The sequence below is a fragment of the Hyla sarda genome, chromosome 4, assembly GCF_029499605.1.
Source record: "Hyla sarda isolate aHylSar1 chromosome 4, aHylSar1.hap1, whole genome shotgun sequence".
In the NCBI taxonomy this organism is placed as follows: domain Eukaryota; kingdom Metazoa; phylum Chordata; class Amphibia; order Anura; family Hylidae; genus Hyla; species Hyla sarda.
In genome coordinates, this window is record NC_079192.1 from 417,350,329 (window position 1) to 417,370,742 (window position 20,414).

The following is a 20,414-nucleotide window of genomic DNA, read 5'->3' on the forward strand; positions in this document are numbered from 1 at the left end:
TCGCATTGCGCCAGAAATTCTGTCTGCGCCAGATTTTACACCAGAATTTGTGCCAGAATTGAAAAAACCCCGAATAACTCTCCATTTTGCTAAGAAACCCCCAAAAAGGGGCATGGCTGCTTGAAAAGGGGGCGTGGTCTCTGAAAAGGGGAGTGTTCCCGACATTTTCACAAAATCCCAACATATTTACTAAGGTTGCCACATAAAATGTGGTGAATTTGAGATGAGGAAAACCCGACAGATCAGAACGGGTGTAAGAAAAAACAAAGTGTAGGGAAACCTTAGTAAATACCATGGAAAATAAATTGTAAGGAATAAAACCCACAAAGAAACCTACACAACACTCTTAGTAAATAAGGGACATTGAGCTTTACATATATATATAGGGATCGACCGATTATCGGTATGGCCGATATTATCAGCTGATAATCACGATTTTGGGCATTATCGGTATCGGCAATTACCTTGCCGATAATGCTCAGCCCCCCGCACCCCCCCCCCCCCCGTAGTTCTGGGCGGTATACCGGTATGAACCGGTTACCGTTTTTTTTTTCTCCCACGGTATGGATTTTTGCCCATTCCACTGTTCCGGTCGGGCCCCTCCCCCACCCTCCGAGTCAATAAAAAAAATGAAACTTACCCGTAATGGGGGTGGTCCGGGCCATCCTTCCTTCCTGTAGTGTCCGGCGGCATTCTGGGTGGAGGGTGAACCGGTCCGGGCTGTCCTTCTCCGGGGGTCATCTTCACCACTCCGGGCAGGCTCCGGCCTAGTACGCTGCATAGACGCCGCTACGCCGTGACGTCAGGTGCGTCGCTGCGCACGGGCGTCACTGCGCGGCGGCGTCTATGCTGCGTTACTAGGCCGGAGACTGCCCGGAGTGGTGAAGAGCACCCCCGGAGAAGGACAACCCGGACCGGTTCACCCTCCACCCGGAATGCCGCCGGACACTACAGGAAGGATGGATGGCCCGGAACACCCTGACAGGTAGGGGGAGAGAAGCGGGTGGTGGCGGCGGCGGCCTATGGCACCGCAAAAGCCACTGCAGTGCATTGATTTAAAGCGCCCACTTTAAATCAATGATCTGCAGCGGTGTCGCGGGGGGATAAATAGCCCATAACTTAAGTTATCGGCTATCGGCCCTAACCACCACCGATTATCGGTATCGGCGCTAAAAAAACGATATTGGTCGATCCCTAGTGTATATATATATATATATATTTATAGATTTATATTTAACAGTCTGTTGGAAAGTTGCAAAATTTGATTTCCATAAAACCGGAATATCTGCTTACCAGTCATCATTAGGGGCAACAGACCCTAGAGCAGTGGTCTTCAACCTGCGGACCTCCAGATGTTGCAAAACTACAACTCCCAGCATGCCCGGACAGCCAACGGCTGTCCGGGCATGCTGGGAGTTGTAGTTTTGCAACAGCTGGGGGTCCGCAGGTTGAAAACCACTGCCCTAGAGGATCCACATTGTGAAGGTGGGGGAGTGGCTTAAAGCAGCCAATCAGATCTCTGCGCTAACTGTATGTCATACCTTCTACAGAGGCTATGATTAGTGCTCCCAGCATGTACAGTACTATAACCCCCATCAGCCAGACATTGCAGATGTTCCATGTTGTTGAATGGACCGTGTTTTAGGTTAACTCTTTCCTGTGACTCTAGAACGGTTACGGCCGACTCCTTCAGCTTCCAGATCCCAGAAAACCATCAGCTTCTCCATAGCCTAAAATAGAAAATCAGTGGGAGAGAGACAGATCCCAGCCATCTGCCCAAGAGAAGGGAGGCTTAACCCCCTCACCACCAGGGGCCGACCATCACACTGCTATACAATACATTAACCCTTCCAAGAGAGTAACGTTATCCTAAACAGTAATAACTGATAATTGAAACGTAATCTGCACAATACTAGTGCTATAAAGCCAAATTATTTCACTGTATTTATATACTTGTACATAGAGAGCAGTATTATAGTAGTGATATTCTTGTATATAGGAGCAGTATTATAGTAGTGATATTCTTGTATATAGGAGCAGTATTATAGTAGATATATTCTTGTATATAGGAGGCAGTATTATAGTAGTTATATTCTTGTATATAGGGAGCAGTATTATAGTAGTTATATTCTTGTATATAGGGGCAGTATTATAGTAGTTATATTCTTGTATATAGGGGCAGTATTATAGTAGTTATATTCTTGTATATAGGGAGCAGTATTATAGTAGTTATATTCTTGTATATAGGGGCAGTATTATAGTAGTTATATTCTTGTATATAGGAGCAGTATTATAGTAGTTATATTCTTGTATATAGGAGCAGTATTCTAGTAGTTATATTCTTGTATATAGGAGCGGTATTATAGTAGTTATATTCTTGTATATAGGATCAGTATTATAGTAGTTATATTCTTGTATATAGGAGCAGTATTATAGTAGTGATATTCTTGTATATAGGAGCAGTATTATAGTAATTATATTCTTGTATATAGGGGCAGTATTATAGTAGTTATATTCTTGTATATAGAGGCAGTATTATAGTAGTTATATTCTTGTATATAGGAGCAGTATTATAGTAGTTATATTCTTGTATATAGGAGGCAGTATTATAGTAGTTATATTCTTGTATATAGGAGCAGTATTATAGTAGTTATATTCTTGTATATAGGAGTAGTATAGGAGTTATATTCTTGTATATAAGAGCAGTATTATAGTAGTTAGATTCTTGTATATAGGAGCAGTATTATAGTAGTGATATTCTTGTATATAGGAAGCAGTATTATAGTAGTTATATTCTTGTACATAGAGAGCAGTATTATAGTAGTTATATTCTTGTATATAGGAGCGGTATTATAGTAGTTATATTCTTGTATATAGGAGGCAGTATTATAGTAGTTATATTCTTGTATATAGGAGCAGTATTATAGTAGTTATATTCTTGTATATAGGAGCAGTATTCTAGTAGTTATATTCTTGTATATAGGAGCGGTATTATAGTAGTTATATTCTTGTATATAGGATCAGTATTATAGTAGTTATATTCTTGTATATAGGAGCAGTATTATAGTAGTGATATTCTTGTATATAGGAGCAGTATTATAGTAATTATATTCTTGTATATAGGGGCAGTATTATAGTAGTTATATTCTTGTATATAGAGGCAGTATTATAGTAGTTATATTCTTGTATATAGGAGCAGTATTATAGTAGTTATATTCTTGTATATAGGAGGCAGTATTATAGTAGTTATATTCTTGTATATAGGAGCAGTATTATAGTAGTTATATTCTTGTATATAGGAGTAGTATAGGAGTTATATTCTTGTATATAAGAGCAGTATTATAGTAGTTAGATTCTTGTATATAGGAGCAGTATTATAGTAGTGATATTCTTGTATATAGGAAGCAGTATTATAGTAGTTATATTCTTGTACATAGAGAGCAGTATTATAGTAGTTATATTCTTGTATATAGGAGCGGTATTATAGTAGTTATATTCTTGTATATAGGAGGCAGTATTATAGTAGTTATATTCATGTATGTAGGAGCAGTATTATAGTAGTTATATTCTTGTATATAGGAGCAGTATTATAGTAGTTATATTCTTGTATATAGGAGGCAGTATTATAGTAGTTATATTCTTGTATATAGGAGCAGTATTATAGTAGTTATATTCTTGTATATAGGAGGCAGTATTATAGTAGTTATATTCTTGTATATAGGAGCAGTATTATAGTACATATATTCTTGTATATAGGAGCAGTATTATAGTAGATATATTCTTGTATATAGGAGCAGTATTATAGTAGTTATATTCTTGTATATAGGAGCAGTATTATAGTAGTTATATTCTTGTATATAGGAGCAGTATTATAGCAGTTATATTCTTGTATATAGGAGGCAGTATTATAGTAGTTATATTCTTGTATATAGGAGCAGTATTATAGTAGTTATATTCTTGTATATAGGAGGCAGTATTATAGTAGTTATATTCTTGTATATAGGAGCAGTATTATAGTACATATATTCTTGTATATAGGAGCAGTATTATAGTAGATATATTCTTGTATATAGGAGCAGTATTATAGTAGTTATATTCTTGTATATAGGAGCAGTATTATAGTAGTTATATTCTTGTATATAGGAGCAGTATTATAGTAGTTATATTCTTGTATATAGGAGAAGTATTATAGTAGATATATTCTTGTATATAGGGGCAGTATTATAGTAGTTATATTCTTGTATATAGGAGCAGTATTATAGTAGATATATTCTTGTATATAGGAGCAGTATTATAGTAGTTATATTCTTGTATATAGGAGCAGTATTATAGTAGTTATATTCTTGTATATAGGAGCAGTATTATAGTAGTTATATTCTTGTATATAGGAGCAGTATTATAGTAGTTATATTCTTGTATATAGGGGCAGTATTATAGTAGTTATATTCTTGTATATAGGGGCAGTATTATAGTAGTTATATTCTTGTATATAGGAGCAGTATTATAGTAGTTATATTCTTGTATATAGGAGCAGTATTATAGTAGTTATATTCTTGTATATAGGAGCAGTATTATAGTAGTTATATTCTTGTATATAGGAGCAGTGTTATAGTAGTTATATTCTTGTATATAGGAGGTGGTATTATAGAATTTAAACAGACTTGTCATTAGAACAACAGGGGTGTAAATAAGCCCATTACTACATAGGTCTAGTCATTATATTTCAGGCAAACATCTTTTTATGTAAATATTCCTCTCTGTTAGTAAGATATACACCTGTTAATGTGCAAATGAGACTTAAGAGCCCAGGAGGTGTTCACCTGCATGTCAAGAGCCCAGAAAATCCAGAACATGTCCTCCTTGTTGTCTCCTTCTCACATGTTTCCCTTGTCACCCCTGCATGCCCAAATTGTGTATTTATACCCTGTTTGAAAAACTGCCACTTGGTAAAAGAAAAAAGGCATAGTCTGGACATTCCTTCGCTCTTGCTTGGGAACGCCTCTTGGGCACTTAAGTTTTTTTTTGCATAGTAACAAAATGGTTTATTATACCTTACTGGTGAGGAGAATGAATACAATAAGAAGACATGTTTGTAGTCTATCTATCTAGCCTAGGTTTACTCATTCCACTGTACAAGTGGTCCCCCAACATACGATGGTGATCCCTTCCAAATGGACCATCGTTTGTTGAAACCATCGCATGTTGAGGGATCCGTGCAATGTAAAGTATAGGACAGTGGTCTACAACCTGCGGACCTCCAGATGTTGCAAAACTACAACACCCAGCATGCCCGGACAGCCAACGGCTGTCCGGGCATGCTGGGTGTTGTAGTTTTGCAACATCTGGAGGTCCGCAGGTTGTAGACCACTGTTAGAGGAAGTTGTACTCAAGTGTCCCCGCCGCTCCGGACCGTCACCGCTCGTAACCGCTGCCCGGGATGTCGCCGTCCATCACTGTCGCCCCGTCCCCGAGGTGTCCCCGACGCTCCGGCAAGGCCTCTGCTTCCCCGGCGTCCGCGCTCTCCGTCGACGCCATCACGTCGTTACGCACGCCGCTCCTATTGGATGACGGGACGGCGTGCGCAGCGGCGTGATGACAATGATGGAGAGCGCCGACGATGTAGGGGATCCCGAAGAGGACGCGCCGGAGCCCCGAGGACAGGTAAGTGATCGTCAGCGGACCACACGGGGCACCGTAAGCGGCTATCCGGCGGTAGTTGAAGCAGTCTGCGCTGCCGGATAGCCGTTTATGCGATGGCCCCGACATATAAAAGCATCGTATGTTGATGCTGCCTCTGAGAGTGATCGTATGCTGAAATGATCGTATGTCGGGGCCATCGTAGGTCGAGGGGTCACTGTAGTAGTATTTTGGGCGAGTAGTATTATTATGGTTATCTTCTTACACATGAACTGATTAGAACAATCATTGCCAGTCCTTGATAGGATTGGTCGTTTCCAACATTTGCTCTTGCTGAATAATCCATTATAACCATTTTACATTTCAATACTGGTTACTTTTGAATTAATATTCCGATGAAATTTCATGGCTTGTTGTTCCTTTAAGCAGAGAACAGACCTATTGTTACAGGAGAATTGCAGGTCAGATCCCAGCGCTTTTCTCTATTATATATTCCTGATGTGTCCGGGCGATGCTATTCTTCTCTTCCATGGATTCAGACTGGGAGGAGATCACCTATTGTGTCAGACATGTTAGAAGTCTTGATAAACATGGCGCGGAGCTGATACTCTGTAGATCTGAATCAGTCATAGTGACCACTATGCAGTTACATGCTCTGTGTTTCTTCAAGGGGAAGTCTTCAGGATCTGTGTCAGTAGATGGGACTATTATGCAGTTACATGCTCTGTGTTTCTTCAAGGGGAAGTCTTCAGTATCTGTGTCAGTAGATGGTGACCACTATGCAGTTACATGCTCTGTGTTTCTTCAAGGGGAAGTCTTCAGGATCTGTGTCAGTAGATGGTGACCACTATGCAGTTACATGCTCTGTGTTTCTTCAAGGGGAAGTCTTCAGGATCTGTGTCAGTAGATGGTGACCACTATGCAGTTACATGCTCTGTGTTTCTTCAAGGGGAAGTCTTCAGGATCTGTGTCAGTAGATGGTGACCACTATGCAGTTACATGCTCTGTGTTTCTTCAAGGGGAAGTCTTCAGGATCTGTGTCAGTAGATGGGACTATTATGCAGTTACATGCTCTGTGTTTCTTCAAGGGGAAGTCTTCAGGATCTGTGTCAGTAGGTGGTGACTATTATGCAGTTACATGCTCTGTGTTTCTTCAAGGGAAAGTTTTCAGGATCTGTGCCAGTAGATGGTGACCACTATGCAGTTTACATGCTCTGTGTTTCTTCAAGGGGAAGTCTTCAGGATCTGTGTCAGTAGATGGGACTATTATGCAGTTACATGCTCTGTGTTTCTTCAAGGGGAAGTCTTCAGGATCTGTGTCAGTAGGTGGTGACTATTATGCAGTTACATGCTCTGTGTTTCTTCAAGGAGAAGTCTTCAGGATCTGTGCCAGTAGATGGTGACCACTATGCAGTTTACATGCTCTGTGTTTCTTCAAGGGGAAGTCTTCAGGATCTGTGTCAGTAGATGGTGACCACTATGCAGTTACATGCTCTGTGTTTCTTCAAGGGGAAGTCTTCAGGATCTGTGTCAGTAGATGGTGACCACTATGCAGTTACATGCTCTGTGTTTCTTCAAGGGGAAGTCTTCAGGATCTGTGTCAGTAGATGGTGACCACTATGCAGTTACATGCTCTGTGTTTCTTCAAGGGGAAGTCTTCAGGATCTGTGTCAGTAGATGGTGACCACTATGCAGTTACATGCTCTGTGTTTCTTCAAGGGGAAGTCTTCAGGATCTGTGTCAGTAGATGGGACTATTATGCAGTTACATGCTCTGTGTTTCTTCAAGGGGAAGTCTTCAGGATCTGTGTCAGTAGGTGGTGACTATTATGCAGTTACATGCTCTGTGTTTCTTCAAGGGGAAGTCTTCAGGATCTGTGTCAGTAGATGGGACTATTATGCAGTTACATGCTCTGTGTTTCTTCAAGGGGAAGTCTTCAGGATCTGTGTCAGTAGATGGGACTATTATGCAGTTACATGCTCTGTGTTTCTTCAAGGGAAAGTTTTCAGGATCTGTGCCAGTAGATGGTGACCACTATGCAGTTTACATGCTCTGTGTTTCTTCAAGGGGAAGTCTTCAGGATCTGTGTCAGTAGATGGGACTATTATGCAGTTACATGCTCTGTGTTTCTTCAAGGGGAAGTCTTCAGGATCTGTGTCAGTAGGTGGTGACTATTATGCAGTTACATGCTCTGTGTTTCTTCAAGGAGAAGTCTTCAGGATCTGTGCCAGTAGATGGTGACCACTATGCAGTTTACATGCTCTGTGTTTCTTCAAGGGGAAGTCTTCAGGATCTGTGTCAGTAGGTGGTGACTATTATGCAGTTACATGCTCTATGTTTCTTCAAGGGGAAGTCTTCAGGATCTGTGTCTGTAGATGGGACTATTATGCAGTTACATGCTCTGTGTTTCTTCAAGGGGAAGTCTTCAGGATCTGTGTCAGTAGATGGTGACCACTATGCAGTTACATGCTCTGTGTTTCTTCAAGGGGAAGTCTTCAGGATCTGTGTCAGTAGGTGGTGACTATTATGCAGTTACATGCTCTATGTTTCTTCAAGGGGAAGTCTTCAGGATCTGTGTCAGTAGATGGGACTATTATGCAGTTACATGCTCTGTGTTTCTTCAAGGGGAAGTCTTCAGGATCTGTGTCATTAGATGGGACTATTATGCAGTTACATGCTCTGTGTTTCTTCAAGGGGAAGTCTTCAGGATCTGTGTCAGTAGGTGGTGACTATTATGCAGTTACATGCTCTGTGTTTCTTCAAGGGGAAGTCTTCAGGATCTGTGTCAGTAGGTGGTGACTATTATGCAGTTACATGCTCTGTGTTTCTTCAAGGGGAAGTCTTCAGGATCTGTGTCAGTAGGTGGTGACTATTATGCAGTTACATGCTCTGTGTTTCTTCAAGGGGAAGTCTTCAGGATCTGTGCCAGTAGATGGTGACCACTATGCAGTTTACATGCTCTGTGTTTCTTCAAGGGGAAGTCTTCAGGATCTGTGTCAGTAGATGGGACTATTATGCAGTTACATGCTCTGTGTTTCTTCAAGGGGAAGTCTTCAGGATCTGTGTCAGTAGATGGGACTATTATGCAGTTACATGCTCTGTGTTTCTTCAAGGGGAAGTCTTCAGGATCTGTGTCAGTAGGTGGTGACTATTATGCAGTTACATGCTCTGTGTTTCTTCAAGGGGAAGTCTTCAGGATCTGTGTCAGTAGATGGGACTATTATGCAGTTACATGCTCTGTGTTTCTTCAAGGGGAAGTCTTCAGGATCTGTGTCAGTAGATGGGACTATTATGCAGTTACATGCTCTGTGTTTCTTCAAGGGGAAGTCTTCAGGATCTGTGTCAGTAGATGGTGACCACTATGCAGTTACATGCTCTGTGTTTCTTCAAGGGGAAGTCTTCAGGATCTGTGTCAGTAGATGGGACTATTATGCAGTTACATGCTCTGTGTTTCTTCAAGGGGAAGTCTTCAGGATCTGTGTCAGTAGGTGGTGACTTATGCAGTTACATGCTCTGTGTTTCTTCAAGGGGAAGTCTTCAGGATCTGTGCCAGTAGATGGTGACCACTATGCAGTTTACATGCTCTGTGTTTCTTCAAGGGGAAGTCTTCAGGATCTGTGTCAGTAGGTGGTGACTATTATGCAGTTACATGCTCTGTGTTTCTTCAAGGGGAAGTCTTCAGGATCTGTGTCAGTAGATGGGACTATTATGCAGTTACATGCTCTGTGTTTCTTCAAGGGGAAGTCTTCAGGATCTGTGTCAGTAGATGGTGACCACTATGCAGTTACATGCTCTGTGTTTCTTCAAGGGGAAGTCTTCAGGATCTGTGTCAGTAGATGGGACTATTATGCAGTTACATGCTCTGTGTTTCTTCAAGGGGAAGTCTTCAGGATCTGTGTCATTAGATGGGACTATTATGCAGTTACATGCTCTGTGTTTCTTCAAGGGGAAGTCTTCAGGATCTGTGTCAGTAGGTGGTGACTATTATGCAGTTACATGCTCTGTGTTTCTTCAAGGGGAAGTCTTCAGGATCTGTGTCAGTAGGTGGTGACTATTATGCAGTTACATGCTCTGTGTTTCTTCAAGGGGAAGTCTTCAGGATCTGTGCCAGTAGATGGTGACCACTATGCAGTTTACATGCTCTGTGTTTCTTCAAGGGGAAGTCTTCAGGAACTGTGTCAGTAGATGGGACTATTATGCAGTTACATGCTCTGTGTTTCTTCAAGGGGAAGTCTTCAGGATCTGTGTCAGTAGGTGGTGACTATTATGCAGTTACATGCTCTGTGTTTCTTCAAGGGGAAGTCTTCAGGATCTGTGTCAGTAGATGGGACTATTATGCAGTTACATGCTCTGTGTTTCTTCAAGGGGAAGTCTTCAGGATCTGTGTCAGTAGATGGTGACCACTATGCAGTTACATGCTCTGTGTTTCTTCAAGGGGAAGTCTTCAGGATCTGTGTCAGTAGATGGGACTATTATGCAGTTACATGCTCTGTGTTTCTTCAAGGGGAAGTCTTCAGGATCTGTGTCAGTAGGTGGTGACTATTATGCAGTTACATGCTCTGTGTTTCTTCAAGGGGAAGTCTTCAGGATCTGTGCCAATAGATGGTGACCACTATGCAGTTTACATGCTCTGTGTTTCTTCAAGGGGAAGTCTTCAGGATCTGTGTCAGTAGATGGGACTATTATGCAGTTACATGCTCTGTGTTTCTTCAAGGGGAAGTCTTCAGGATCTGTGTCAGTAGATGGGACTATTATGCAGTTACATGCTCTGTGTTTCTTCAAGGGGAAGTCTTCAGGATCTGTGTCAGTAGATGGGACTATTATGCAGTTACATGCTCTGTGTTTCTTCAAGGGGAAGTCTTCAGGATCTGTGTCAGTAGATGGGACTATATAGTAGAGGGATGAGTGTGAGTGGCTTCAGGTGGGACAAGTCTTGCAGAGTAAACTGCTGACCATCTGCTCCAGCCTTGGATTCAGCGCTATAGACGCCATCTTGTCTTGGCCTCAGCCATCATAGTTCATGCAGACAATCTAATATTCACCTAATGTCACCTCGTCAGCTGCTGGATTATGGGATGAGTCCGAGCTCTGGATGGCGCACATGGACACTGGGAGCATGAGAACATCTGCCTGGGGTGTCTGATCCTTAAAGTGGACAGATCAGTGTTATTATAGGGGCAGCACCTCTGGCGAGTGCAAACGGGAGGATCATCACAACACCATCTATCTATGTATCTATCTCCTATCTATCTATGTATCTATCTCATATCTATCTATCTCATATCTATCTATGTATCTATCTCATATCTATCTATCTTTCTATCTATCTCATATCTATCTCATATCTATGTATCTATCTCATATCTATCTATCTCATATCTTTCTATCTATCTCATATCTACTGTATCTCTCATATCTCTCTATCTCATATCTATCTCTCTATCCATTTCATATCTATTTCTTATCTATATCACATCTATCTATCTAAAGTTAAATATGAGCTAGATATGAGATAGATAGATAGATAGATATGAGATAGATAGATAGATATGAGATAGATAGATATGAGATAGATAGATATGAGATAGATAGATATATGAGATAGATATAGGAGATAGATATAGGAGATAGATTAGATAGATATGAGATAGATAGATATGAGATAGGTAGATATGAGATAGGTAGATAGATAGATATGAGATAGATAGATAGATAGATAGATAGATATGAGATAGATAGATAGATATGAGATAGATAGATATGAGATAGATAGATATGAGATAGATAGATATATGAGATAGATATAGGAGATAGATATAGGAGATAGATTAGATAGATATGAGATAGATAGATATGAGATAGGTAGATATGAGATAGATAGATAGATATGAGATAGATAGATAGATATGAGATAGATAGATATGAGATAGATAGATAGATATGAGATAGATAGATAATGATAGGCAGACGTGGAGTCATCATGTAGCAGTCAGTGCTCCTGTGCGGTGATGGACGCTCTCGGTTATATAGGAGACAGCTCTCTCCGTCTCGCAGCAGGTAACATATGGCTCTGTTAGTAGAGAATGGAGCAGACGTGCCCAGGAGCAGCCGGGATGATGGAGAATTTGCTTCCTTCTGGTCGGCAGAATTAATATAGTGTTTATAGATGTCTAATAGAGAGACAGCCGCTGACAGTGTATATAGATGTCTAATAGAGAGACAGCCGCTGACAGTGTATATAGATGTCTAATAGAGAGACAGCCGCTGACAGTGTATATAGATGTCTAATAGAGAGACATCCGCTGACAGTGTATATAGATGTCTAATAGAGAGACAGCCGCTGACAGTGTATATAGATGTCTAATAGAGAGACAGCCACTGACAGTGTATTATAGATGTCTAATAGAGAGACAGCTGCTGACAGTGTATATAGATGTCTAATAGAGAGACAGCCACTGACAGTGTATATAGATGTCTAATAGAGAGACAGCCGCTGACAGTGTATATAGATGTCTAATAGAGAGACAGCTGCTGACAGTGTATATAGATGTCTCATAGAGAGACAGCCACTGACAGTGTATATAGATGTCTCATAGAGAGACAGCCGCTGACAGTGTATATAGATGTCTAATAGAGAGACAGCCGCTGACAGTGTATATAGATGTCTAATAGAGAGACAGCTGCTGACAGTGTATATAGATGTCTCATAGCGACAGTCACTGTTACTGTATATAAATGTCTTATAGTGAGACAGTCACTGATAGTGTATATAGATGCCCCTATATTTATATTGCCCCTGTGCCCCGATATTATTTTATTATGCCCCCATATTATTTTATAATACCCCCTATGGCCCCATGTTATTTTATAATGTGCCCTGTGCCCGCATATTTTATAGTGCCCTCTGTGCCCTCATATTTTATAGTGCCCCCTTTGCCCGCATATTATTTTATAATATCCCCTATGGCCCCATATTATTTAAGAATTCCCCTGTGCCCTCATATTATTTTATAGTGCCCCCTGTGCCCTCATATTATTTTATAATTCCCCTGTGCCCTCATATTTTATAGTGCCCCCTGTGTCCTCATATTTTATAGTGCCCCCTGTGCCCGCATATTATTTTATAATACCCCCTATGGCCCGCATATTATTTTATAATACCCCCTATGGCCCCATATTATTTTATAATACCCCCTATGGCCCCATATTATTTTATAATGCCTCCGTGTATAGAGCTGCTCTTCTGGAGTTCATCATGGGAGGTAAAGTATATAAACCAGAACTGCTCAAAAACTTCTAAAATCCTCTGTGCTGCTGTGAATTTTGAGTCGAGCATTCACAGACCACATCTATAATACAAGTGCTGGACTTGTGGGGACTCGGCCACCTCTTTCTTTGCCAAAGCTTCAGTGAGTTGTAAAAAGCTTTTACTAAATGATCAATAATTCAGGGGCGGCCGTGATGTACGAGGCAGCGAGATGAGTGGTATCATCACTTACAAATCACTGCGCCATTGCTATCCAGCAGATGAAATAATGCTCAGGGCTGTCATGTAAAATGTGCACGGGTGCTGGAGGAGACACTGCAGATGTTGTAAGTAAGGAGAGGTGTCATGTCAGTGTAGCAGGGGGGTGGTGCTAACACGCCTGACCAGCAGGCAAGAGCCATAAAGGGCCGGGACAATTTAGTGTCTTTACTTTCACTGAAAACTTCTGCAACTTTCTAATAGACTTTGGTGCCAATTCTTCACCAATATCAAGATCTCTGCTTGCTGTCACTAAAGGGGTACTCCACCGAAAAACATCTTATTTCCGCCGCGGCACCCTAGTGATCTGTTCGCTCTGTGCTGGATGACTGGCGACTACAGCTGCCACGTCTTCTCCATTCATGTCTATGGGAGGAGGCGTGACGGCTACTACGTAGCCGTCACGCCCCCTCCCATAGACATGAATGGAGGGGGCGAGGCGTGATATCACGAACGCGGAAGCTCCAAGCAGCCGGCCCGGCTTCGGATAGGGGATAAGATGTATTTCGCGGAGTAACCCTTTAAATGAGAACATTAGGGCAAATTTACTAACGCTGCCAAAAAGATTGTCGAACAATGTTACCTTTATTCTGTGCCCCTTTGCTGCTAAGCCTTACTCCCTTGTCATTTAAAAAGAATATAAAACACATAGTAAATATGGTGCAAAAGCATGTACAGCATGAAGATTGCATGAACATAATAAAACTGACACAGCCGTCTATCATCAGGACCTCAGGGGCAGTGCTCTATGTATAATTGCGTCATACCCTGCTCCGTCTATCATCAGGACCTCAGGGGCAGTGCTCTATGTATAATTGCGTCATACCCTGCTCCGTCTATCATCAGGACCTCAGGGGCAGTGCTCTTTGTATAATTGAGTCATACCCTGCTCCGTCTATCATCAGGACCTCAGGGGCAGTGCTCTTTGTATAATTGAGTCATACCCTGCTCCGTCTATCATCAGGACCTCAGGGGCAGTGCTCTATGTATAATTGAGTCATACCCTGCTCCGTCTATCATCAGGACCTCAGGGGCAGTGCTATTTGTATAATTGAGTAATACCCTGCTCCGTCTATCATTAGGACCTCAGGGGCAGTGCTCTTTGTATAATTGAATCACACCCTGCTCCGTCTATTATCAGGACCTCAGGGGCAGTGCTATTTGTATAATTGAGTAATACACTGCTCCATCTATCATCAGGACCTCAGGGGCAGTGCTATTTGTATAATTGAGTAATACCCTGCTCCGTCTATCATTAGGACCTCAGGGGCAGTGCTATTTGTATAATTGAGTAATACCCTGCTCCGTCTATCATCAGGACCTCAGGGGCAGGGCTATTTGTATAATTGAGTCATACCCTGCTCCGTCTATCATCAGGACCTCAGGGGCAGTGCTCTTTGTATAGCTGAGTTATGTTCCACCGCCTCAATTTATCATCAGGACCGATGCTGTTTGAATAATTTTAAGTAACTGAATCATGTCCTGCCTCCTCAATATCATCAGAACCTCAAGCGAGGTGCTGTTTGAATCATTGTCATGTCCTGTCCCCTTCAGTTTATCATGAGTACCTCAGGGGTGGTGCTGTTTAAATAACTGAGGCATGCCCTGCCCCTTTCAATTTTATCAAAACCTGAAGGGAGGTGCTGTTTGAATTATTGTCATGTTTGAATAATTGAGAATTGTCCGATTAGATCAGTTTATCATCAGGACCTCAGTTTACCATCAGGACCTTAGGGGTGATGTTTTTTGAATAACTAAGTTTTGTCCCATCCCCTCAGTTTATCATCAGGACCTCATGGGCGGTGCTGTTTCAATTCTTGTCATGCTCCATCCCTCAAGCCCATCAGCTCTCTTAAACCATTCCTAGTGTTTTTTTTTTGTTTTGTTTTTTTATTGCCCAGGAAGGATGGGCTTATCTTTTAGATCCTATATTCTATTGACTGTTCCTTTAAGGGCAGCATTGCTCCTGCATACACAAATTGCTCTTAGGGACCAAGTGTTTATACCATTAAATGACTTGATCTGTATCCTTCTCTGCAGGACAAGCTGGCAAATGTCACCAGCGCACCCCGGGCAGCCACACACTCCTCAGCTCAGAAGCTAAATATGGCATTTTCAGCACAATTAACCCCATCCAGCCTGCAGCAGCTTTACTGTGCATGGAAGGGAAGGGGTTAAGAGGCTTAATGGGAATGGAATGAGAATGATTTCCCGAGGAGGCGCTAATGAGCGGCTCTTAATAGTCTTTATGAATAAATGATGGGCGGCTTATTAGGGAACGCTCCACGGATTGTCCGTGTGTTCTCCGTCATATCTGCAGATACAATGATTCAACTCTGCAGATCACAATGCAGATGGCTGCATATCCTCCACTCACATCCAGAGCTGCAGTTACAATGCTGCTGGTTCCTTCCAGCTTACAGAGCAGGCGTTTAAATGCTGCCTCCTGCTGGTTAAAATTCTATATACAGAGGGCCACACAGAGGATTGTGTGATTGATTTTGTGTCTCTTTTTAGATTGTCAGCTCCTTGGCTCAGGGTCCTGTATGAAGCGGAGGATTGTGTGTAGGATTTTGTGTCTCCTCCTAGATTGTCAGCTCCTTGGCTCAGAATCCTGTATGAAGCGGAGGATTGTGTGCAGGATTTTGTGTCTCCTCCTAGATTGTCAGCTCCTTGGCTCAGGGTTCTGTATGAAGCGGAGGATTGTGTGTAGGATTTTGTGTCTCCTCCTAGATTGTCAGCTCTTTAGCTCAGGGTTCTGTATGAAGCGGAGGATTGTGTGTAGGATTTTGTGTCTCCTCCTAGATTGTCAGCTCCTTGGCTCAGGGTTCTGTATGAAGCGGAGGATTGTGTGTAGGATTTTGTGTCTCCTCCTAGATTGTCAGCTCTTTGGCTCAGGGTTCTGTATGAAGCGGAGGATTGTGTGTAGGATTTTGTGTCTCTTTTTAGATTGTCAGCTCCTTGGCTCAGGGTCCTGTATGAAGCGGAGGATTGTGTGTAGGATTTTGTGTCTCCTCCTAGATTGTCAGCTCTTTAGCTCAGGGTCCTGTATGAAGCAGAGGCCTGTATGTGATGAATTATGTGTCTCTTCTTAGATTGTCAGCTCTTTAGCTCAGGGTTCTGTATGAAGCGGAGGATTGTGTGCAGGATTTTGTGTCTCCTCCTAGATTGTCAGCTCCTTGGCTCAGGGTCCTGTATGAAGCGGAGGATTGTGTGTAGGATTTTGTGTCTCCTCCTAGATTGTCAGCTCTTTGGCTCAGGGTTCTGTATGAAGCGGAGGATTGTGTGATAAATTCCGTGTCTCCTCCTAGATTGTCAGCTCCTTGGCTCAGGGTCCTGTATGAAGCGGAGGATTGTGTGTAGGATTTTGTGTCTCTTTTTAGATTGTCAGCTCCTTGGCTCAGGGTCCTGTATGAAGCGGAGGATTGTGTGTAGGATTTTGTGTCTCCTCCTAGATTGTCAGCTCTTTAGCTCAGGGTCCTGTATGAAGCGGAGGATTGTGTGTAGGATTTTGTGTCTCCTCCTAGATTGTCAGCTCTTTGGCTCAGGGTTCTGTATGAAGCGGAGGATTGTGTGATAAATTCCGTGTCTCCTCCTAGATTGTCAGCTCCTTGGCTCAGGGGCCTTTTTAATGTGGTGGATTTGTGGTACCATGTAAATTAATATGTGGTGACATTAATCATTTATATCCTACATTCATTAATAGGAAATATTTAATAGAAAACACAAAACATTTCACAGCAGGAAAATCCTCCGCAGATGAAAAGAGTCTGATGTAAAGAGCGGCTGAAGATAATAGTGTAATGTTATATGGTGGGAGGGTCTGGGGTTACAGCTGAGATACTTAAAGGGGAACTCCTAAATAAGACAAATATAACATCACACTACAGCAGCTCAGCAGACAGTATCACACATGAGAGGCTTAGATGCACTAGCCAAGCAGGCAGTATCACATATGGGCTTAGATACAGCAGCTCATCAGACAGTTTCCTAAAAGATTCAGATAAAGGCTCAGATACACTTATTCATGACATTTAATGATACAGAAAGTATTAAGGATTCTCTCTGTAATCACTGATCACTATGTTGTATATACGTGTTGGATATAACATGTTATATATTGTATATCTATATATACTATAATCACTCATCACAATAATGTGTTATATGCTGTATATTTATATACCATAATCACTGATCACTATAACGTCTTATATACCATATATCTGTATACCGTGATCACTATAACGTCTTATATACCATATATCTGTATACCGTGATCACTATAACGTGTTATATACCATATATCTGTATACCGAAATCACTGATCACTATAACGTGTTATATACCAAAATCACTGATCACTATAACGCGTTATATACCGTATATCTGTATACCGTAATCACTGATCACTATAACGTGTTATATACCATATATCTGTATACCAAAATCATTGATCACTATAACGTGTTATATACCATATATCTGTATACCGTAATCATTGATCACTATAACGTGTTATATACCGTATATCTGTATACCAAAATCATTGATCACTATAACGTGTTATATACCATATATCTGTATACCGTAATCACTGATCACTATAATGTCTTATATACCATATATCTGTATACCGTAATCACTGATCACTATAACGTGTTATATACCATATATCTGTATACCGAAATCACTGATCACTATAATGTCTTATATACCAAAATCACTGATCACTATAACGTGTTATATACCGTATATCTGTATACCGTAATCACTGATCACTATAATGTGTTATATACCATATATCTGTATAACCGTAATCACTGATCACTATAACGTGTTATATACCGTATATCTGTATACCGTAATCACTGATCACTATAACGTGTTATATACCATATATCTGTATAACCGTAATCACTGATCACTATAACGTGTTATATACCGTATATCTGTATAACCGTAATCACTGATCACTATAACGTGTTATATACCATAATCACTGATCACTATAACGGGTTATATACCGTGTATCTGTATACTGAAATCACTGATCACTATATACTGTATATCTGTATACCGTAATCACTGATCACTATATACTGTATATCTGTATACCGTAATCACTGATCACTATATTCTGTATATCTGTATACCGTAATCACTGATCACTATAACGTGTTATATACCATAATCACTGATCACTATAACGTGTTATATACCATAATCACTGATCACTATAACGCGTTATATACCGTATATCTGTATACCGTAATCACTGATCACTATAACGTGTTATATACCGTATATCTGTATACCGTAATCACTGATCACTATAACGTGTTATATACCATATATCTGTATACCAAAATCATTGATCACTATAACGTGTTATATACCGTATATCTGTATACCGTAATCACTGATCACTATAACGTCTTATATACCATATATCTGTATACTATAATCACTGTTTACTATAACGTTTTATATACCGTATATCTGTATACCGTAGTCACTGATCACTATAACGTGTTATATACCGTATATCTGTATACTATAATCACTGATCACTATAACGTGTTATATACCGTATATCTGTATACCGTAATCACTGATCACTATAACGTGTTATATGCCTGTAATCACTGATCACTATAACGGGTTATATACCGTATATCTGTATACTGAAATCACTGATCACTATATACTGTATATCTGTATACCGTAATCACTGATCACTATAACGTGTTATATACCGTATATCTGTATACTATAATCACTGATCACTATAACGTGTTATATACCGTATATCTGTATACTGAAATCACTGATCACTATATACTGTATATCTGTATACCGTAATCACTGATCACTATAACGTGTTATATACCGTATATCTGTATACTATAATCACTGATCACTATAACGTGTTATATACCGTATATCTGTATACTGAAATCACTGATCACTATATACTGTATATCTGTATACCGTAATCACTGATCACTGTAACGTGTTATATACCGTATATCTGTATACCGTAATCACTGATCACTATAACGTGTTATATACCATATATCTGTATACCGTAATCACTGATCACTATAACGTGTTATATACCATATATCTGTATACCGTAATCACTGATCACTATAACGTGTTATATACCGTATATCTGTATACCGTAGTATATTGCCTTCAGGATTTCATTGTTTTCCTGGAGATTGCGAGTATTTGCCTGACGGACATATATCTCACGAGTAAAGTGGCTGGAACTGAAGATGTTAGTAGGGATCGATATATCGCTTTTCAATCTGTCCGACCTCACGTCGGTGTGACGGAGATAAGAAGGGGATCAATAAGGATGGTCCCCATCCGCTGCCGCTCAATGAGTCACTTAAGAACGTCAGGGCAGGATTTATCCATCTGCTCCACCAGCGCACGCCTGCGGCCCCAAGACATTCTGCTATATATTAAGCCATTCTCCATGTCATGTGATAACCTGTTTTACCTTTGTTCTAATGTGACACTTAAATGGCTGTTAACCCTTCAGTCCATGACAGTCATGTGATGTGTCCTTAGATTTACAGGGTCCTCAACATAAATTTACATGTCAAGGGCCCAGTACTACACTTGGATTTGTAGAATTGACGTATATATCTTCATGACTGATGATGTGTCTTGGTCTCTTCCCTATAGGAGCGGGTGGAATATCTTTTCCTCATCATCTTCACAGTGGAAGCTTTTCTTAAAGTCATCGCCTACGGGCTGCTCTTTCATCCCAACGCTTACCTCCGCAACGGCTGGAACTTGCTGGATTTTATCATCGTGGTAGTAGGGTAAGTCCTCTATATATATGTCTGCACCCCCCCCCCCCCTTCCCCCACTAAATTATGGGGGGGGGGGGGCTATGCTCCCAGGGCCAGACTGCGACGATAAAGCAGCCTTGAACATAGACCCCACCAGCCCACATACTATATCATTTCTCACCCCGTGTTGCAGACAAATTGTAGCGCACAACGCACTGCGGCAAATTTAGGAGTAATTGATCACACCTTTCTCTAATCTCACATCATCTACACAAAAGAAATAAGTGAAACATATAAACACGTTTGGGGAGATTTATCAAAACCTGTGTAGAGGAAGAGTGGTGCAGTTGCCCATAGCAACCAATCAGATTGCTTATTTTATTTTTAAAAAACCTCTGAAAACTTATAGGTGTGATCTGATTGGTTGCTGTGGGCAACTG

The 20,414-nt window shown here is 40.9% G+C and overlaps 1 protein-coding gene across 10 annotated transcripts in view; it reads left to right on the forward strand.

The window, feature by feature from the left end:
* Positions 1-20,414, forward strand: part of CACNA1C (calcium voltage-gated channel subunit alpha1 C) — a 423,395-nt gene that overhangs the window by 253,594 nt on the left and 149,387 nt on the right. For all 10 annotated transcript variants that reach the window (XM_056517894.1, XM_056517896.1, XM_056517893.1 and 7 more), the window contains exon 4: positions 19,865-20,004. In XM_056517894.1, coding sequence (XP_056373869.1) covers positions 19,865-20,004 — 140 coding nt within the window. The remainder of the gene's footprint in view (positions 1-19,864; positions 20,005-20,414) is intronic.